We start from the raw sequence: 23468 nt of genomic DNA on the forward strand, positions 1-23468 counted from the left end.
TATCTGTTCCTAAGTTCCAAACTGGGGGAGAATTTGGGGTGGGATATTACTCCATCATTGGAAAAAAAAATTGAATGAAGTAGCAGCTGTTTCTAAGTTGCCTTCTCAAATTTATTTGGGCAATAAGAGTATGATTAACTCTATAAATATGGAGCAAGTTTCATGAATGCCTTCTGAGATAAGATATCGGTTAACTGTTGAATATTTGTGTCTGCCTTAGGAGCCTCTTTTCTCTATTCACTTCTATGCTTTCTAGTATAACTTTGGGTTATATTATTGAATTGCTACAATATAAAAAGCACCTGCAAGACTCATTTTTGAAGATTGTATACTTGATAATCATGAAGATGAAATTGTAGGGCCACAAACAATACGAAATTTGAATTAGCCTTATGATTACATGCAAACATTTTACTTTACCTTAAGAAGGTTGAAATAAAAAGTTTCTTTCTCTGAAGCAATTGGCCGTTACCTAAAACATTTTTTTAATTGTACTGGTAGATCAATCTTTACCACATGGATTCAGCCCTTAATTCTAGCTAACAGGACCAGGAGATGGGGGATGCTGAAAATTTTAATCTAGAATATTAGTTCTGGCATAGGATCATAATAAAGTCCTTTCTTATTAATCTAGTATAGGGCTAAAAAATTCCCGGCTTGTGGGCCGGATGTGTCATGTGCTGGCCATGCCCATCCCTGGTTTATCAAAGGGGGAAAAAAAGTCCCAATAGTCACATGACGCCACTGTGACAACATGAGTTTGACACCCCTGGTCTAGTATAATACAAAGGTGGCACATTGCTGAAAACAGTTTTAAGAAGGAGGAGACTTCAAAAATCGATCAACCAATCTGTGTGCATGAATGTGGCTGGCCTAAGAGTGATCCCATTATGATCCGTCTGAGCTTATTTTTTCATTGTTTACCATTTTAATAAGAATGCAGCATGTTCTTCCTGAATGATACCAAAATATTAGTACTACATACTAAGCGCCATGATGGCACAGTGGTTGGAATGCAGAATCACAAGCTAACTCAGCTCACTGCAAGGGGTTTGATCCTGACCAACTCAAGGTTGACTCAGCCAATCATCCTTCCGAGAGCGATAAAATGAGGAGCCAGATTGCTGGGGGCAATATGCTGACTTTGGAAACCATTTAGATTTTGGAAACCATGTAAGGCACCGTGAAGCAGGATATAAGTCTGTGCTATTGCTATATCAACTGATTTATTTAACTGGAGAAAATCTAAGTAGCTTAACTTCCTTCGTAATCCTGGCTCCTCTAGATATAACGCCTAGAATTTGCAGTACGTTTTGAGAGATCCCAAAGGTTTCAAGGGTTGAGGAAAGCTGCATCTCAATGTGATATTTTTAATATATTTGGGTTCAATCTTGAAATAATTCCTTCTACAAAACTTTGTTCAAATTGTACATTGCCTGGTGGAATATTGGTCTCATTCCTGGGATCTAACAGAATAGTTTTATATAACATACATACATACATAAATTAATTAATTAATTAATTAATTAATTAATTAAGAATTGGCTTAAAGTTAGACCAAATTTCAACAAGATTGTCTAGCCAATGTATGGTACAACAATAAAAGATCAACATGAAGTCACAATTATGTTTCTGTTCTTTCTGCAGAAGTTTCTCCCCTTTATGTTTAGTAGGATTTATTCCCAAGTCTGGCTTAGCAAGATTGTACAAAATTTCTGGAGAAGCATTTTTGTTTGGTCTGGCAAACATTGTTTATGTTTCAATATGAGAATGAGTGGAGGGGGGGATGGCCTGCTTGGGTGTACATTGTTGTTATCTTACTCTATCTTTTGTACACACATTTTTATATTTTTTTTTAGATATGGTCCGGAAAAAGAATCCCCCTCTAAGAAACGTTGTTAGAGAAGGAGAAACAGAGACCCTTCAGTCGCCAGGTACAGAAAGTGACAATACTGAAAGAAAAGAAGAATTTTCTGCCGGTCAGATGCAAGACAACACTGAGTTGGGTGAGGCTGTGGAGCAAAATGACGAGGACTTTTGCACGCATGTCCCAGAGCCATCTCTCAGCTCTAAAAAGGACTTGAAAAGCTCTACGACGAGTGAAAAGTCTGGCTTCAATTATGAAAGCCACAATAAGGGAGGAAATGTTCCATCCTTCCCTCATGATGAGATGACAGACAGAAATATGCCGGCCTTCTCATCTCCAGCTGTTGGGGGAATCTCTGAGTCCTTGAAGTCTCCTCTCAGATCAGATGCAGATGACACCCAGGATGTAGCCTGCAACCTGTCAGTAGATCTGACGGAGAAAAGCGAAGAGACTCGCACGTCACCAAAATCTATGGATGAAACGATGCACGTGCAAAGTGGTCAAGCTGAGGGCCGGGGTTCAAGCCCAGCCTCATTGGCCTCAAAAAACCCACAAGTGCCTTCAGATGGGGACTTAAGGCCAATCAAATTGAAAGCAGATTTGTCGGCAAGTGAGAACCCAGATACGGCGCCTCTGTCTCCAGAGCTTCAGGACTTCAAATGCAACATCTGTGGCTATGGTTACTATGGGAACGACCCCACAGATCTTATAAAACACTTCCGCAAGTACCACCTCGGGCTGCACAACCGCACCAGGCAGGATGCTGAGCTCGACACTAAAATTTTGGCTCTCCACAATATGGTGCAGTTCAGCCATTCCAAAGACTTCCAGAAAGTCAACTGTTCTGTGCTATCAGGGGTTTTGCAGGACATCAGTTCCCAAAGGCCTGTTTTGCTAAACGGGACTTACGATGTGCAGGTTTGTATATATATATATATATATATATCTTGGCTCCTAAAACCCCCCCAAAACAAAAGCATGTAAATGTATTATTAATTCTATAATGAAAAAAATCTGAATCGGTTACTATGGGAAGTTAAATGTTTGTAGTCATGCCGCTTAATCCTAGGTGCTATTTTCTACATTTTGTGTTTTAGCTTCCCATAATTCATTTCAGAGAGGTAATTTCAGTAGACTCCAACTTCCCAAGGCCTGATAGTATTGGATAATAATTCAGCCCCTGCTATCTTTCCTACCTTTGTATGTGGAAATAAAAATGGTACCACCAAAAGTTAGTCATTTCACCGCTACTGATGCAATCCTTACACGCAGAGGAAGGGGCTGAGAGGTAAATTGTGGACAGACAACATTCTGGAAGATTCCTTCAAGTTTTCCAGAGGCAGAAAGCCCCTGTCATGAGTACCAATCAATTTTATCAGTCTTTATCATTGTGTGCTTCATAAAATGGCTAACATATTGACATGGCAGGTCTTTCATTTATAAGGAAGCAAATTGGTGAAGTTGCTCTCCATCATTCTATGTAATCTCCCAGTATATTGTGTCTCCTCAAGTTACTTTTATTTTCCCCCCATCCTAGGGCAGATGTGCATACTTCCAAGCTGCTGCTGCTGCTCTCTTGTTTTATTTATTTGCTTACTTGCTTGTTTGTTTGTTTGAAGAGTGCCTTTAGACCTACAGGAAACAGAGAGATTCTTAAAAATAAAGCTGATGCATATTCTTATATGAGAATAAATAGTCTTTATGGTATAAATACTATTCAGCATTATTGATAATATAGATTAATTAATAATAATTATATTATTAATTATTATAACAATTAAGGAGAGGTTCAGTCTAGAAATAAGAAATTTATTGACAGTGAGAACAATCAACCAGTGGAATAGCTTGCCTTCAGAAGTTGTAGGTGCCCTTTTAAGAAGAGATCGGACAGCCACTTGTCTGGAATGATAGAGGGTCTTCCGCATGAGAAGGGGGTTGGACTAGAAGACCTCCAAGGTCTCTTCCAACTTTGTTATTCTGTTATTCTGTTAGATCTTACAACTCCCATCTCTCTGCTGCTGTGTTATAACATTATTATTGTTGACCCCGACCTATTGTTTTTCTGACTCCAGACTGCTGATGGTTTTGTGTTGTGTCAGGGCATTTACATATCACCTCCATGCCGGGAGGTGGTAAAAGCATTTACCCATACCCATATATAAATGTACCATTATTCTATAATGAAAAAAAAACACCTAAATTAGTTACTATGGGGAGTTATGTATGCATTTATTTAATTTCTATATTTATGTATGTATTTATTTAATTTCTGTAGCTACCCATCTCAACAAGTGACTTTGGCAAACATATATCATAAAAACATAAAGCAATGAAGAATAAATATATATTGTATGGTATCCCTTCATGTTTTATACATGAAGACAAGATGGTGTCATAGATTGAGAGGAAGTATCCTTTCATCTAGTTTAATCCTGTTCACAATTATTTGTAGCTTCCAAGGGCACACAAAAAAAGTTATATTCCTCATTTTGTGTCCTTTTAACAAAAGATGTTAAGAATTAAACCTGGGATCCTGTATAGATGACACATCTGTTATATCCCTGGTGTCACTAATGTGTCCAAGTAGCCCATCTTCTAACAGGGCAGTAAATCAGCGATATTTTGACATCACCAATGGAGGCGGTAATTAAATTTCTAATCCTTTTTTTCAAGTTGGTAACAGGCAGATATTTTTCTTCTTCTTCTAATACAATATTTGTTTTGTAGAAGTTCTTTCATTTTGCTTGAAGATGTTTCAATTCTCATTCAAAAAGCTTCTTCAGAACTTTTTCGTGGTGGGGGAGAGAACTGAAACAGAACTGAAGAAGCTTCTTGGATGAGAAGCAAAACAAAGAAAGTCTAGTTGCCTTTGGAAGCAAAGCACCTTTGGGACAGGCTGAGAACTAGTGAGCCACATATGAACGCAGTAGACAGGAACTTTGAATGAAAACAGGAAGAAATAAATAGGAAAAAGAACAAAAATGCTTGATACAACTTCTTATTTAAAACCTTTGCTATTTTTCTTCTTATAGATGAGAACCTTGTAAGCTGGCTAGCAACATTAAATTTTTTTAAAAAATCAGAGAATTGGATCTGCATATTAAGTGATTAGTTCACCTGGGGTTAAAGGTTTGAAGGCAAGGACAGGATAGCTCTTGAAAGCAGTAAATCATGTAAATTAAAAATAAAATCAGGTCATGAATTTTAAAAAGCTGATTCAACCAGCGAGAAAGACTAGCAGAATCAGAGCAGGAAGATGGCAAGGAAGGGTTTAATAGGAAAATAAAGGCAGATGGTTAATTTAAGCAGATAAATGTTTTAAGAATAACCACATTTTCACATTGTTTTATTATACCAATGAAGAACTAACTTCAAGAAAAGTCGATTTGCCAGGATTCCGCAGGTTTGAATCAATGTGCAGCAATGTGCTTTCCATTCTTGCATAGATGCAGCCACAAACATGTGTTCACATCATTTCTTTTTTTAACTGAAGCAGCACTGATTAACATATGAATCATTCAATCTTTAAATTTTACTGCCTTGTGTAAGGTACTCATAACTTTTTGTTTATAATTAGAATGCAAATGGGATTTAGATGACATAGTTAAGAAAGATAAGTGAGTATTTTCAGATTAGAAAGGTGAGTAAATATTTTTAGATTTGAAATTACGATTACACAGTAATTTGCTTGTGGCACTAGCATATATTTGGCTGTTTAAGAAAATACTTAAAGTCACTTTGGGGCATTGATGGGTAGTAAACATATTTTAATGAATGAATTCTGTGAGTGAGTTACTGCTCTATGCTAAAAAAAAATCTAATATTTAAAAAGAAAACTTGTGCTTTAAATAAAATTACACTCCTTGTCCTGCAAGCAGAATAAAACATTTCTAATTATGTACAATTTCAGGGTAACCAAGACTATCAGAGATAACTTTAAAAAAAATCAAGGTCTGAGCAGATTTCTTATACTACAATAGAAGATGGAAAAACTTCTATTTGCTGAAGTTCTGTAATATGTTTTTAATTATAACTAGCAGGATTTTTTTTTCCTCCTAAAGGTGCTGTGTTATTAATTTGGTTTTTAACATCCTTACATTTCCCAAAAGACTTCTGGGGCATAGAAATATGTTGCTTGACCTACAAGAGCAAAGAATTGATTCGTTTAAATAGAAAGTGTCATAAATATTTTTGTTACATGATAATATTACAGGAAGATAATATCCAGACATGTTACAGATTTCTACTAAGAAGCCAGCTAGTAAGCTTTAGTATTATTGTTACTGACAACTTCATAGTGGCACACAAAGTGACCTGTGGCGTATACTACTATGGGGGCAGTTGAATATTTTTGTGAAGCTATTGATGTCTTCTAAAAACAGTTCAGGAAACTATTATTTTGAAGATATTCTATGATCCAAAAACTATGGAAAGCAAATAAGCAGAAACATATCTTCTGAATAATACTGGTATGAAATATACAAAGACACAAGCATTTTGAATTAAAACGATCATTCCTGGGAATTTTGGTACTTGATGATCTCAGTGATCCCAAAATAAAAGATGGGGAAGCTATATAATGAACAGGCATGATTGCATTAATCTCTGAGCATGAATAATAGCATGCTTTCCCAAACTGATGTATTCCAGATGTATTAGGTTCCAATTGCCATTGAGTTACAGCCAATGGGAGTTCATCTTTAACACATCTGCAGGGCACCAAATTTCAGAAGATTGCTATGGATGTAAGAGGGACCAGTCCCAAGCTATAGTCTCTGCGTTCCAAACAAAATATGATGGTAATATTCATTTTTTAAAATCGCCACTCCCCTTCAAAAAAATCTTCCGTGCTCAGTTTTCACTCAATTTCTTTAACTGGGTAGGGATTTTGCTTTTTTAAAAAAAGTCTTCATGAATCCCTTGCATCATTTTTTTTCTTCTGTAGATGAATATTACTGCTTTAAATACCGTATTTTTCGGAGTATAAGATGCACCAGAGTATAAGACGCACCTTAGTTTTTGGGAAAATATGAAAAAAGCTGATTGGCAGGTGGATTGGCCTTCTGGAGTGCCCCCAATCAGCTATTCTCAGAGGTGAATTTTAGCAACAGGTTCCTTGGTTGTGAGCTTTGTGCCTGCTTTTTTTTTTTTTTTGCTTTTTTTTTCTGCCTCTGAAAGCCTCTGAAACAGCTTCAAAAAAAAAGCCTCTGAAGCTCTGTTTGGGGGATTCTTTTCTGAAGCTCCATTTCTGATGCTTTTTTCAGCCTCTGAAACCACCCTCTTTCTTGGGGGAAAAAGGTGCTTCTTATATTCTGAAAAATATGGTACATAAGAAGGGATCTATGATGGCCAGTATAAAGGAATTTTTAATATTTTTAAAAATATCTCATGGAGATTGTTTGATTATTTTGATTATATTGATTATTTATATGAAAGCTAGTACTTGTTTCAGTTGAGCTTGGATACTTTTTTGGTGGCAGCATTTTTTGAAACAAACCAGATGTGTGTGATACCTCAGATTAAATAAATAAAACTAGAAATAAAACAGATCAATGAAGACTGTACTCGTTTAATAAGTCTTGGCAGCAAGATACTACAAGGAAGACAAAAAGAGGTTAAAAAACAATACACAGATAATTAAGTTAAGATCACTCTGTTCACCAGAAATATGTTCTAAAACAGTATACTTACAGAAGTATATTCTATAAGGAACTGGTGATTATTAAATTGACTTTAGGTCTTACCTTCTCCCCTCCCCATTTTTCTCTGGTGAGTTTGGCAAGAATATTAACAATTCTTCCATGCCAAAATGTTGTATTTCATCATTTGTGTATAAACCAGATGTTGATAACTAACCTGTAAGAAGGTAAAAAAAAAAAAGTCATACTTGTAGAAAATACTGAAATAAAAGGATAGCTGTGATGGTGGTGGAATCCTTAGTGCTCTCTGTGCTTGGTTGTTTGCTTGCAGATATTTCATTATCTGACAAAGTAACATCATCAGTGCTAATGAGTGTAGGATTTGCTCCTTGTTTATAACAGTAACTTGTCCTCCATTGTTAGTGTGGGTGTAGAAATTAAAATGGGAACAAAAAGACCAGAACATGCCATGTATTGCAACCAACACCCAGATAAGCAGGGATTAACACCAGACAATCAAGCAGAAAACAATACCCTGATCAAGGAAACTATCAAGGAGAAAAATATACCCTCCACCAGACCTGCAGGGCAACCTACTGTATATAAACAGGGAGCAATCCCCATGTTCACTAACACTGGTGATGTTACTTAATTGGGAAATGAAACATCTGTAAACCAATAATCAAGCTCATGGAGCAACAAGGATCCCAAAATTCAACTCTGAGCTTTTAATTGGAGCAAGTCATATTAACAGTTTTAATTGAACTTTTAAAAAGTCATCACATTTACAATGTGTGCAGACTTTATATGCATATATGTAATATTGATTTTACATATATTGGTTTTCTATCTGAATGAAGCATTGCAGTACCTCTGAATTTTTTCTAGGGTTCCTCATTTAACAGAAGCAGCAATGGTAGATAACAAAATAGGCAGCCTACCTGGATTGTCTTAATGCTATAATATGTAGCCATGGGATTCATATTTACCTGAGTCAACAGTAAGATCCCAATATCTGACTTTGGTGTGAACATCATCTCCAACAATTATCTATAACACACAGAGGTTTTTTAAGATTGTACGCCCTGAGAGCAGAGAAGTAGGATATTTTTGTCGTTGTTGTAAAAAGAAAATGCTGTGCCCTATAGTAATTTTTTTGTAATCCAGTGGGAATAAAGAAAGTTTATTCCTTTCAAGCATTCTTTTGTTGCAATAATAGACCAACAAAACTCTCTGACAAATCGTGATTAATAACTCAGATGTGTTTCACCTCCATTAACTACTAAAATTAGAGCCTAGCCTAGCCAACTTCTAAGGTATGTTTTGAGGCTTTCATGCTTCATATATTAAGCACTTCAGTGTGACCCTGTTGCAGGAATTTGATTGTTTTATCCACTTTTTAAGGTCCCATGCACTACACCTGCTGGTGATTGCTCCTTGTGTTGCTGTGCAGGCACTACTTAATCATTTAATTATTAATCAAATATTTCTAGACTTGTTTTCCGCAAACAACTTGCCAACTTGAGGATTTCCTAACACAGAGTTTGTAAGAATGAAAGCGTATCATCATATTTGTCGAAATATGAATCTTATTTGCAAGCCAGTTTTTCTGAAACTCATTAGCTCTTCATTTGTTTTTCTGTCATGGTTTGCAACATCAGTTACACAGAATTTGGCAGTCTCTGATTACTGATTTATATGGATCCAATTTCCATAGACTAGCCAAAATCGATCCTCCCCTTCCTCTTTTTTTTTTCTTTTTTCATTTCAAAGATTAGCATTGACTGAAAAATGCTTAACTTTGTTTAGAATGAAATATATTCCTTTCTGGAGTCTGTCCCACTTCGACTTTTCATAATGATGAACCTTAAGGGCATATGGTATTTGGCATGGATGCAGGAATGAATGAATAATTGTAGGATCTATGTCTTTGTCAAAAATATAGTAGACCAGTCCTGAAAAGATACTTACACCAGGATGGCTGATGATGAAACTAATTGAAAAAGCTGTTAGCAGCAGAAAAATATCATGATTTTCCCTTCTCTTTATAATGTGTTACTATCTTGTAAGCCATTTTTATGCCCGTATAGATCATTACCATGTTTGATCTATGGGAATCCCAAGCAAATGAGAGGAACTTGTTGAATGCCAAGATAAACTAATGGGTCCAGGAAGTCATACACTACCATTTTAGGGCATGTGGGAAAAATAAGATCTTTTCTTGCCTCTACAACCATTTTTACAGTATTCCAGACCTAATGGAAGAGGTAGAATATTGCATAGTGTTTCATTGTATAGAGAAAATTGTATCAATCTGTCTGCCAGTATTATCTGTATGTCTATGTAGTCTCTCTGTCACTCTCTCTCTCTCCCCCACTTCCCCTCCTCCATCCATCCATAAACACACATACACACACACACAGCCACCACTTGTTTACAATCACATATATCATTTGTTAAGTTATATTTTGTTTAATAAAGCACAGTTGAATGTATTTACTTAACATATTAAGTGAGAACATTACTTTACCAGAATGGTATCTGTCATGGTACCCCAGGGCACTTCTGTGCTTCTACCTGTGCTTACTTTGTACTTTCTGTAGACAAGTGGGAACATTTCCAAAACAGGCACTGGACTGCAGTTTCTCATTTATATTCTCAAAATAACTTATGAGGACCCTTTGAACTTAGGGACTTACAGGCATTCATAGAAATCTAATATTCATTATTCCTTTTCATCAATCTTTGACTTTGTCCAGAATTTGATTCTTTGCTTTAGCACATGACAGCTTCCCCATTTTTAAAACTACAGTTTGTTCACTATCAATGTTTACAGTATTATAGATTATATTAGACAAGGAATGTAATGTAAGCTAGAGTTTCCAGTGCCCATACTTGCCTGCACTACCACCAAAGCATAGTTTCTTGCCTTATAGTAGAAAACTAAACCATTAACCCTCACTCTGTCTGTTTATCTGCAGCTTATTGTTCATATCATTCTCTAGTTTCCCAATTACTAGCTATAGATTATTGTCAGCCAAATGGACTGTAGAGAAAGAAGGAAGTCAATAAAGCTGTGGTTAATCAAAACACCTTTTTTTTTTCTTTTCGAGAAGGAAAGCTAGTTTTAGAATATAAATATTCCCTGTTTTAAAAGGTAAAGCTGGTGCTAAAGGATGGTACTTTTAACTTGCTAAAAAATCAGTGCCTCTGTTCTGACCTGCATGATATTTAGAATATTGTTAATTATGTGATAGTTAATACTTTGTGGATGCTGGATTGCAGAAACTGAATGACTAAACAAAAAACATTAGAAAAAAAATTAGGATTAGAAGATTAAAAATAATTGGCAAGTGGGAAACTGAGTATGACACAAAGGATTGGAAAGAGAATCAGCCCTTTAATGATTGAAAATAGTGACCCAAATAATTGAAAGGTTTCCTGATATCTGATTTTGTAACATCATTTAGCTGGATTAGCTCTTAGCTGATGGAAATAATTTAAGCAAACAAACAAAAAAGATTTTCAGTTTCTCCAGCTCAGGGTGATTAATAACCTGTAAAACCAGGCACTCAGTGAGGTCCTAGACATCACTCTTGATATTCCCTCCCTGCATTCAATCACATTTGCACACTTAATGAGGGTTCATTTGCAATGCTTATGGGCCCAGCTCTCTCCCATAACTTTCCATTCATTAGAAGCTCAGCTCAATAGGAAAGAACACTCATTTTTTTAAAAAAATCACAAGCACTGTCTTTATACTTTATACTCTGTTTTCCATAAAGTTGAAATTAACGTGGCATCAAGTCTTGAAGATCTAGTATCACTTTTGCTGGTGCACCTAAATTATCATTGAGTAGCTATAGAATCTGGTCCTGTGAAAAGATGGGGAAGCAAACATGCTTTGTTTTCTTCTATGTAAATCAGATTTTTACATCTGTGTTGCTGTTGAGATGAGAAAGTTGCCTTTATAATTTTTTGTATAGCAACATTTTGCACCATTTTTTAAAAAAAACCCCATAGCCTGATAAAAGGGAAAATGATTGTTTCTAAAATGCTGAATATGCTTTGAATAAATTACCCAGTTGTAATAGTAATAGTGTAATGCTACTTCCTAGTTTTTAACCTAATTCTGAAATGGACAGTGCCAAATGGAAACTGACGTTGAAGGATACAATCTACTTTCCACAGGATCAGCCTAATGGACAGTCCTATAATCCATGATCAAGAGATCCTTGCAAGAATAGGGCAGTGGTTCTCAACCTGTGGTCTGTGGACCCCTGGGGGCTGCTATGTTGTCCCCAGGGGATCTGCGAAGGCTGCAAAAAAAAGTTATGATTTAAATCTTGAGTGACATCTTAAGGGTCCATGACCATTTTCCATGACTACAAAAGGGAGTTGACGGTGAAGAAAAGGTTGAGAACCACCGGAATAGGGAATTCTTACGTGTAAAATATACATTTTTGTTTGCATGGTGCACTGGCAGATTTAGAAGCTGCTGATTTAGATTGAGAGATTTATTTATATCTCTCTCCATATATAGGTAATGTATATTCTCTAAATCTCAGTTATATTTAGAGAATATATTATTTGTCAAGTTGTAGAGAATGAGATGGAACATGTGCTGCTAGGGAGTGATTCTGTACAATGGATGTATGGTAGCTCTAAAGAATGTTTGGCAGGTTTTTAAAATGTTAGAAGCCAATCCACATTATGGGTGTTTTTCCATATTATCGTCTTCTAAAATAATAGACTTACAGTATAGTACTTCCATTTCTGATACATTTACTGTTTTTTAAATGAGAACCTTACACAGTAGATACCATATTTTTCGGACTATAAGACACACTCCGCTCCCCTAAAAGTGGGTGGGAATGTTGGTGTGTCTTATACACTGAATACATCCATTTTTGGCCTCCCGAAGCCCTGCCCTGCTCATCCCATTTTTGTGAAAAATGGGCCCGTTTTTCGCAAAAATAGTGTGCATACAGGGTTTGGGAGGCCTGCAGAATGTTCTTGGGGGCTTGGGAGGGCAAAAGCGCTCCCATTTTTGCAAAAAATAGGCCTGTTTTCACCCAATTTTTGCAAAAACAGGAGCATTTTTGCCCTCCTCAGCCCCTAGGAGCGCTCTGCAGGCCTCCCAAACCCTCTGTGCACCCCGTTTTTGTTTTGTTTTTTTGCAAAAACGGGCCCATTTTTGCAAAAAAACGGCACACAGAGAGTTTGGAAGCCTGCAGAGTGCTCTTTGTGGGCCAGGGAGGGCAAACACTTTTTTTTCCTTACTTACTTCTTTGAAATCTTAGTGCTTCTTATTCACCGGTGCGTCTTATAGTCCGAGAAATATGGTGGCTTTAAGAGAGTTTAAGAGTTGTGTAGCTCTTCTCCTATAGCTCATTGGTAGTACAACTTGTATAAAAGAAGTTACACATCATGTCTAACTGATGAAGCCTATGCATTACTCATTAGATTAAACTGATATTTCTTCTTTCTGAGGTATTGAATCTAATCAGATGACTAAGAAAATTGGCAGGAGTATAGAGTTTGACTTTAAGGTTTAGCAGTAATGGCACAATAAGATAAGTACATCCAACCAGTCATTCTTGTTGCTTGGGCTACATTGGAAAACTTATCACATGGGCTTCTAAACCTCAATTATGTTTTCCACAGGTTCAGAGTGATCTAAAAACTTGAAGCCATGTCTGTAGTTAGTGAGATGAGATAACGAGAAAGGTAAGGCAGGAGATGAATTGGTTAATCATTTGCCACAGTAGATGGCAGCACCTAGTTGATTTTGACCTGTTTTGGACAAGTAAGCCAGATCAGATGCGGTTAATTGTTGGATAGGAAACCACTAAGAAATCCTGGAACTATAGACTAGATTAGAAAGTTAAAATAAGTGATGATGAAATTACAATTCGAACAATGTCAATTGGTCTGAGGTTAGCCGATATATTTTTTTATCTCTCGGGAATGCATGATTAAATGAATATTTATTTATTTATTAGACTTCAATACTGCCTTTTCTACTTTCTGAGTAATTCTAGGTATTGATCATTTCTCTCCCATGATCTCTTTTAAATAAATATTTTTTCCACTTACAGATTCAAATGCAAAAACGTGTCTTTCATTGAAAAGGCACCTTTTTGATTCTCGTGTTCTTTCTGGTTCTCAAATATCTGATAAATATCAAATATTTGATAAATATCAAATATCAAACACACATTCCTTGTGTGTCCAATCACACTTGGCCAATAAAGCATGTAGGACTTGAGTGACCTTCTTTAACCAATGATGAGGATTAAATAGTTACAATTTTGCATGTGTATATACAAGATGCACAAATTGCAGTTATAAATTGGGTGTGATATAAATTTTATTTACATATCTTTTAGATATTGTTAATTTTAATTTTGTTTGCTAATCTCACTTATTTTCTTGGTGTTTTTTTTTAAAGTATTAATGGGATCCAACAGTACATACATACTAGAACATTGATATTCAGATTTGATGGCATATTGAAGATTCTAAGAGTAAGTGAAGATAGTAAAACAGTTTTTTTTTGGTAGACATATTTTCATGAGCATTGAACTGTCAAAAAGATAAGGCATTTTTAGTCAGCTACAAAATGTTATGTAGCTTCAGCTCATCCATAAAAATACATAGTGGCAGTGAATAAACTAAAGCTAAGATACCTCTATTGGGCATAATAAGATTCTGGAGGCATGCAATCATTTCATATATATTAGGAGATATAAATATAAATATAAATAATAAAGTTCATCTAATACTATAATATACTAAGTTAGATCAACACTCTAATCATTATCGTTAGAAATCCAATAGTGGAATACCTATAGAAATACAGCAAGAAGAAGCCGCGGTGTGGCTCAGGCTGTAAGAAGCCTGTTATTAAACACAGCTGCCTGCAGTTACTGCAGGCTCGAGTCCCACCAAGGCCCAAGGTTGACTCAGCCTTCCATCCTTTATAAGGTAGGTAAAATGAGGACCCAGATTGTTGGGGGGGCAATAAGTTGACTTTGTATATAAAAAAATATACAAATAGGACGAGACTATTGCCTTATACAATGTAAGCCGCCCTGAGTCTTCGGAGAAGGGTGGGGTATAAATGTAAATTAAAAAAAAGAAGAAGAAGAAGAATCAGTAAAGTTTCTAACCAAATTGTATTAACAAATTACAAAAAAGATGTTGAAACTTTGGACAAAGTGGAAAGAAGAGCAACTAGGATGATTAACGGCCTGGAGACAAAAACATACGAAGAATGGTTGCAAGAATTGGATATAGCCAATCTAGAATAAAGAAGGACTAGAGGTGACATGATAGCAGTATTCCAGTATTTGAGGGGCTGCCACAAAGAAGGAGTACAAATTACAAATAGTAGTAATTACAGCTTAATAACATGTCAACATATTAAGTGTAAACCCATTCATCAATGTTAATCTACAGTCAACTGTCTTGAGGACCAAAAAAGGCTTAACCCATATATAGTGCTGAAGAATCATTTAGACCTGGGATTTTAACATATGATCTAGGAACACACAAAGGCTTCTCCAAGGTAATTAATTTGTGACTCCCAAAACCATCTCCAAATACGTCACTAAATTTTGGCTGCAGATTTGTCAAAAATCAGTGATTGTCAAACCTTGCAAGAATGGCAAGCTGAAGAAACAAGAACTGCTTAAATTTCTGGAAAGCTGTTTGTTGCTAGTAGGGTAATATAACACAAAGTTGAAAGCATCTCAAAGCAGTTTTTCCACTCAACTTACACCTACCAAAATTCAAGTTGAGATGCTCTGTGTTTCTTTCTTAGGTTTATCCTATCTCTCCTGCAAAAATCATTTCTTTTGTAATGGTCCTTTTTCTTCTTTGACTTCCCCAGAAAGATTCCATCATGGGGGTGAGTGTGGGTGGGGAATAAACTATTATAATCCCTAGTAGGATGTTTACACGGTTAAATAAATGAATAAATCCCTCCAGGAAAGAAAAAAGAAATCTTAGCCTTTTCACTTTGCAATATCTAATCCATTGTTGGAGCTTCCCTCTTAATTGTTAGGTGTGGTTACAGTAATTAAAAATGTCACCTATCTTTAATCTTGCAATAAGATTAAAGCCCTCCCACACTTACGGTATGGTATGGTATTGTATTTATAGCAAAATACTATAACTATATTATAATTAGGTTGGACCGTGATATAATTCTTGCTGACTTTTTTGTCTTTTGGGAACTGTAGTTCCACCATATTGGAAAACTGCTTGGAGTGCAGATTCTGCCTACTTTCTTTACATTCCAAGTAAGTTGGTCCACAACTCCCATATTTGCTTCCAAGTCCAATTCAGGATGCTTATTTTGGCCTTTAAAGCCTTACATGGCATAGGGCCAAGGTAGCCTCTTCTCCATTACAACGACCCATCCCATCAAGTCTGGCAGAAAGGCAAGTTGCAGGTGCCTTCTGCAAGGTAGCTCCATCTGATGGGACCTAGGAGATAAGAGTTTTCGGCTATTCCATCTGCCCTCTGGACCATCATTTCTCCCAAGATGTGCCCCAATCCTTGTGACTTTCCAGAAAGCCTTTAAAATTTGTTTCCCCAATATGTTTCAGTTCCGTTTAAGTCTGTACCTGATACTGGTTGAGAGAGAGAGAGAGAAGAATTATAATTCTGCTGCTGGCTAGGAAGCCACTGCCTGTGAACAGGGATTGGTGGTGGAAAACTTAAGAGGACTTTTCAAATTAGCTGCAATTTACTTGAATCATAGGTCTATAGAAGTATGTTGAACTGAACGTTTGTTTTCTTTTTATGTTTATATAAAAATACATTTTAAGCACGCTTTACATTGAAGCAAGCATTTTTACATGGCACACTTTATTCTTCAAATGGTCAGAGACTTTCAAAATAAACTAGTTAACATAAGTCCCCAATCATTTGAAGAAAAATGCAGAACTCATAGGACAGTGATCGATAACCTTTTTTCCATTGCATGCCAGGAGTGGTGTGTGTGTATGTTATGTGCCTGCATGCCCACACCTATAATTCTATGCGCCCTGCCCCCACGCATGCACACATGACCCCCCATCTCCTGGCTTGCGATGGGAATGGAAGTTGGCAAATGGGTTGTTTTCGGCCTCTGGAGGGCCTCCAGAGGGGTGGGGAAGCTGTTTTTGCCCTCCCCAGACTCCCAGAAAGGCTCTTGAGCATGGGGACAATAAAAAACAGGCCTTCCAGTCCCACCAGAAGTTCACAAATGGGCCATTTCCGGCCTCCGGATGCAGGAAACAGGCTGTTTCTCTACTTCTGGTGGGCCCAGAAGGGCCAAAAATCAGCTGGGCATCGGAACTGCGTTTGTGTGCCCAACAATATGGTGTGCCAGCTTTGGCATCTGTGCCATAGGTTCACCAACACGGTCATAGGATGTCCATAGTGGTTTGGCTGGTGGCTTAGAGCAGCGGTCCCCAACGTTTAGGCACCCAAGACACTTCCATGGAGAGAGGTTGTTCCATGAACTGGAGGGTGTGTGGTTTCACATGCTGCCTGAATTCCACAGATGGGACTTGTTTGTGTGGTCTTGAAGTCCAATAGCCATAAAAAGCCCATAGTTCCCCACCCTGATCTAGAAGAATCAGCTGCTGCTGTTATCGCTTGGGCAAGATTTGCATGAATGACCTTCAACAAATTTTAAAGTATATCCAATTATTACAGTATTTTGTTCCTAGTTCCACCTCTAATGTCCTGCAAATTCAGATAGTGTTCTTATAGCCTTCAAAAATAGTTTCCAGGAATTCTTGAAGAGGAAAGCCATAGCATTTCAGATTGGCCAATGTTTATCTTTACACAGCTCACATTTCTTTTTTCTCTGTCATGGGATGCAAGACAAAGGCCACAGTTTTAAACACAAAAGTCTGGCCAGCTGGTTTTCTTCATTCACCAGAATACCCACATTTCCATAAAAGATGCCAGCTCTCCTGTTGATACCAATACCATCCTGGTATTTATGTATCCTTCATCCATGTCTTTCCCTGGCACATGTCATCTGGTTTTTCCTCAAAAGTTCATCTAACTCACAACATCACTCAAATGCATCTTCCTTCCTAGTAGGTGGTCCTTTTATACTGTCATTTTCAACAAGCTAATTCTTTTATGCTCTCAACTAGATTTCCCTCCTTTTTTCATTTGCTTATTCAGCCAGCTTCCAAAAGGATTTTGTTGTGTTTATACTACATAAATAGATGACTTGGGGGACAGAATGGACAGAAAAATGCAAGTTTTTGGAGCATTCTTGTTTGAATAGAAAAGAATACCTATAGTTCAGAGTTGAACTGTGGACTTCTTGGTGTTCCCTGAGCTCGTTTGTTTGCTTGCAGATCAGAGGTGGTATTCAGCAGGTTCTGAGCAGTTCTGGAGAACCGGTAGCAGAAATTTTGAGCAGTTCAGAGAATTGTAAATAAATCTCTGACTGGCCCTACCCTCATATATTCTCTACCTCCCGAGTCCCAGCTGATGGGGATTTTGCAGTAACCTTCCTCTGGAGTGGGGAGGGAATGGGGATTTTGCAGTATCCTTCCCCTGCCACGCCCACCAAGCTACGTCCACCAAGCCATGGCACGCCCACTATGCCATGCCCACAGAACCGGTAGTAAAAAATGTTGAATCGCACCACTGTTGCAGATGTTTCATTTTCCAACTACATAACAACATCAGTGTAAGTGAGTGTGGCATTTGTTACCTGTTTATATTCTGTAGCTTGTTTTTTTTATGGAAGTCCATAAACTCAATGATCCATTCATGTTCATAGACAATAATGAAAGAGACCCGTGGATGGGTAGCAAGGGCAATATTTGGGAACTTAGAAGAAGCAGGAAAAATCTTGAATAGTTTTGTTCAGTCAGCAAATATCTCAGTATTCCTTGTGCACTGAGGTTGATGAAATAGCAACATGAATGTCTTTTATAATGTGGTACATTAACTAATACTAATTTCTGCCTTTGAAATCTTGCATAGTGACATGAGCTAGTCATCTGAAATTATTCCAAACCAACATTTATAGCAGGGTGGATTTGATTTTAAATCAAGTTGATTTAAATCACTAGTAAAAAGGCTTCATTTAAATTGACTTGATTTAAATCATAATTTTTAAAGAGCAGCTGTCATCTCTGTCCTGCAGCAGAAGCTTCTCTGACCTGCCGTTGACTAACTAACAGTCCCAATATTGCAGAATATACAGCCTCATACTCAGTGGTGGGATTCAAATAATTTAACAACCGGTTCTCTGCCCTAATGATTCCTTCCAACAACCAGTTCACCAAATTGCTCAGAAAGTTAACAACCGGTTCTCCCGAAGTGGTGCGAACTGGCTGAATCCCACCACTGCTCATGCTACATAACTAAGCTCCATCTCATGCTGAATAAACTAAATTATTAATGTATCTTAAATAGAAAACTATTTTTAGATAGATTTTTACTCCAAAAGCATTTTATTAAAATAAATTTGATAAAAAAAAAATCAGATTTAAATAAAAAAATCCATTTTTTAATTTAAAAAAAAATCATTGATTTTTATCCACCCTGATTTATAGTAATATTCTGTGTGCAGAATTTTTAGTTGTCAGTTACGAATGTTTTATTTTTGTTAAACCCTACAAAATTCTAGTATAAGGTATTAATCTACCTAGAACCATGATGGCGAACCTTTTTGCCATCACGTGCCAAAAGCGGGGAGAGCACAGGGGGGTCGCGTGTGTGCCCACACCCATAATTCTATGTGCCCCGCCCCCACGCATGCGCACACCACACACACCTGCGTTCCTCCCTGCTTTTGGCCTGGTGGGCCCGGTAGGCCCATTTTCTGCTCTCACCAGGCTTCAGAGCCTTTCTAGGAGCCTGTGGGGGGGGGGGGAGAAAATGGCCTTCCCCAAACCCCCGGAGGCCCTCTGGAGGCCAAAAATGGCCCGTTTACCAATTTGTGGTGGGACCGGAAAGCCCATTTTTTGCTCTCCTCAGGCTCCAGAGCCTTTCTAGGAGCCTTGGGAGGACCAAAATGGCCTTCTCCAGCCCCCCAGAGGTCCTCCAGAGACCGGAAATGGCCCATTTTCCAACTTCTGGTGGGACCGAAAGTTGACAAATGGGCCATTTTCGGCCTCCGGAGGGCCTCCGGGGGTGGAGAGGGGAAGGCTGTTTTATCCTCCCAAGCTCCTAGAAAGGCTCTGGAGCATGAGGAGAGCAAAAAACGGGCCTTCCTCACTCCCACCAGGCCTTCTGGAGGTAGGAAACAGCTGTTTCCCTATTGCAAGTGGGCCCAGAAGGCCCGAAAATCAGGTGGTGCACGCCGAAGCTGATCTCGCGTGCCTCTGGCATGCATGCCATAGGTTCGCCATCACGGGCCTAGACCTTCCAGTTTTGCATGAGTCCATTGGAGCTATACTAAATTTAAGTAATGAATAAAATAAAAATATAAAAAAATACTGTTTATGCAGAGCAAGGTGCAAAACAATTACATTCGTTTTAGTACATTAATACAGAGTATGAATCCGCTTTACAACTGGCTGGGAATAATGTAAGAAGTCACTCACTAAGTGTTTCAGGCTAGAAAGCTTTTGATATGTTTAGTGTCAGCATTCAGTTTTTAAGAGAACAAACTTATTAACCTGGCTTATTCCATTTCCAGTGTTGGATATTATTAAAGATACTTTTATTAACTTCATAGTAGAGGAAAATCTCAGTTTATTTGAAATCATGTTTACTTAAAAGAGTGGGCCAAACACAATTCTTTTTATAGTGTAATTTATCAATTTTTTGACTCACTAGATGGGCCATGTTTAGTTTTGCGGTATAAGTGAAAATGTCATCTTTTCTCTAGCTAAACGGGTAAAAGGTGTTTATATTATATGCATTTAAAAATGTTTACATTGCATGTTCTTTATGTATTTGAATCATTCCGTATGGTTCCATTCCAAAATGAACAGTGATCATTTGGTTTCTTTGAGGTGCAGCTGCTAAACTAAAGGGTGATTTGCTTAATGCATTATGGGAGAGAAATGCCCAGAAAAACAGTAATTTACTTTGCAGTTCAGGGAATGAAAATCTGTTCATCTGTTATGGAATGTATTTTTGGATGGAGAGAAAAATCTAAAGAGGTACAACTGCTGGATCCCAGCTTCTGGAATCTGTACTTATATTAAGAAGGAAATTAGAATTCCATATGCATTATGGAATTCATTTTGTCAAGTTTATGCATGTGCTTTTCTTATGAAAAATTTGAAAGTTCCCTTCACAGACCAAGAAGCAAATATGTGATGGTATTGTCACTGTTATAAAATTTGCAGGTTATATCTTTTTTTTCATTTCCCATTCACACACTCCATCTTATCTCCACCTGTGCTTTTCACGAATTGCTATTGTCATGAGGATAGATTTTCGATTTCATAAATGTTGGTGGACTGAAGCCCAGATACCCGTGTGCAGTAGAGTTGTTCCAGTATTGCAAGAAAAAAGTGGCACTCTTAAGCAAACGGCTGGACTTCCATCAAAAAAATAAAAATAAAAAAGATATGTTTGTTACATCATGAGCTCTGTCCTTTGCTTTTTGTGGTCTTTCTATATTTTGCTAAATTGAGGCTTTTGAGAAACAGCTACATTGAGAAAATTAGTGTTTGGAAATGCACTGTGCAGTGTTTCTCTCCTGATAGGTTAAAATTAGTTTCAACTTGTTGCCCTTAACATAGCACAAACCAAAGTTAAATTTTGCCAAAGTGTCAGTCGTGATTCAAGCCACTTCTTTTGACTTTTATGTATTTAATGGAATCTGTTGATTTAGATAGGCAAGATACTGTGTTTTCATAATGGCATTGGACAAACGGTTTTTTTAAAGGTCTATTTTGTAGAATTTTCGATCAGATTCAGCACTGGTGATATTTCTTGATTCTGCCGGGTTCGTGTGTAGACTTTTGCCACCTGCAAACGATCTTAAAACTCCTGATTTTTCTTCTTCTTGACTGGTTACCTTTTTAGCTATGTGTTTTCTGCTAACATTCTCCATTTCTTATAAACATGCTTTTTTACTTGATCTGAGCTTCCTGAAATTACTATGTGTCAATTTCATTGATTCCTTCTCTCTTCCTCCCTCCTCCTCCTCCTCCTCCTCCTCCTCCTCCTCCTCCTCCTCCTCCTCCTCGTTAGCTGAAGCACTTGCAGGAAGACAATATTCAGATTTGAATTTTCCTTAAGTTTGGCTGCTTCTTCTGCAATTCTATTACTCTTTACACAGTTTAATAATTTGCCTCTTAAATGATAAAATATTTATTTGAGGACTGAAAAACAAAAGCTGCTATCATTTTCCCAGATTAATATTCCTACTTTTCTTTTGATTACTTTGTTTTGTATCTCTGTATATAAGGAACTGGAAGTCCTACACCACTTACAGAAATTGTTCTCCTTTTCATGTTCTGCAGGTAACCTTAGGTGGGACCTTTATTGGCATTGGACGCAAAACTCCAGATTGCCAAGGGAACACCAAATATTTCCGCTGCAAGTTCTGCAATTTCACCTACATGGGCAATTCTTCAACGGAGTTGGAACAACACTTCTTGCAGACCCATCCGAACAAAATCAAGGCCTCCCTTCCTGTCTCTGAAGGTAGCAAAACCACAGACAGAAACTCGAACAAGTCCAGTCCTACTGTTCGATCGGGTGAGATGGGAGATTTGGTGAAATGGCAGGACAAGATCACCATCAGATGTGGAGATGACACTCCAGTTGGCTATTCGGTGCCCATCAAGCCTCTTGAATCCTCAAGACAAAACGGTACGGATGCCTCCAGTTACTACTGGTGCAAATTCTGCAGCTTTAGTTGTGAATCCTCCAGCTCTCTCAAACTGTTAGAACATTACAGCAAGCACCATGGGGGGAGCCAGGCAGGGGGCCCTCACCCAGATCGAAATGACAAGCTCTCAAGGGGGTCAGTCATTAATCACAATGACATAACCAAAAATGCAGACGGAGAGTTAGCGACAAAGAGCGAGAAGGGCTCTAGCGTGGCCAAAAAGAAAGACTTTTCCAGCTCAGGAGTGGAGGACCACGTGGTGACAAGCTACAATTGTCAGTTTTGTGATTTTAGGTACTCAAAGAGCCATGGCCCAAATGTAATAGTGGTGGGGCCTCTTCTTCGTCATTATCAGCAGCTACACAACATTCATAAATGTACTATTAAACACTGTCAGTTTTGTCCCCGAGGCCTCTGTAGTCCAGAAAAGCACCTTGGAGAAATTACTTATCCTTTTGCTTGCAGGAAAAGTAATTGTTCCCATTGTGCTCTCTTGCTCTTGCACTTGTCCCCTGGGATGCCAGGAGGCACCAGAGTCAAGCATCAGTGTCACCAGTGCTCTTTCTCCACCCCTGATGTAGACGTTCTCCTGCTTCACTATGAAACCACACACGAAGCCCAGGTGTCTGAAGTCAAGCAAGAAGCAAATGCCCTGCAAGGGGGGGATGGACCACTGACTGTCAAAGAAAGCAAAGAACACTCGTGTACCAAATGTGACTTTGTCACTCAGGTAGAGGAGGAGATTTCTCGACACTACAGGTAAAAGTCTGTGTGTGGGCATGTTTGTGTATGAGAGCACATGTGCATTTCTTAACATCTTCCGCATTCATGCGGTGAGTCTGGCCTAGAGTGAGGAAAGTTCAGGTGTTTACCCCATAACCCATCCCCTTTATATATAACTGAGAGATGACAGTTTAGGCATAGTCCAAATAAAGGCTGTGCTACGGAGCATTGGGGTTAAACTGCAGCCCCAATCCAAGGATGCCCGATGCAAAAGTTTGTTCATATTGCTATCTATAGCTAGATTTTATTTATTTATTTCATTGTAAAATTTTTCTATCTGTAAGGCAAGAGCCTTTGCAGGACACTTTACTTTCACAAAAGGAGACAATCTATTTATTTAAAACACCAA

The 23468-nt window shown here is 37.8% G+C and overlaps 1 protein-coding gene across 10 annotated transcripts in view; it reads left to right on the forward strand.

The window, feature by feature from the left end:
• The window catches only part of TRPS1 (transcriptional repressor GATA binding 1), a 305789-nt gene that overhangs the window by 66771 nt on the left and 215550 nt on the right, over positions 1–23468 (forward strand). For 9 of the 10 annotated variants that reach the window (XM_058174587.1, XM_058174585.1, XM_058174590.1 and 6 more), the window contains 2 exons: positions 1860–2785; positions 21966–23095. In XM_058174587.1, coding sequence (XP_058030570.1) covers positions 1860–2785; positions 21966–23095 — 2056 coding nt within the window. The remainder of the gene's footprint in view (positions 1–1859; positions 2786–21965; positions 23096–23468) is intronic. The other variant, XM_058174591.1, reaches the window with a different exon arrangement.

Source organism: Ahaetulla prasina, chromosome 3, assembly GCF_028640845.1.
Source record: "Ahaetulla prasina isolate Xishuangbanna chromosome 3, ASM2864084v1, whole genome shotgun sequence".
Classification (NCBI taxonomy): domain Eukaryota; kingdom Metazoa; phylum Chordata; class Lepidosauria; order Squamata; family Colubridae; genus Ahaetulla; species Ahaetulla prasina.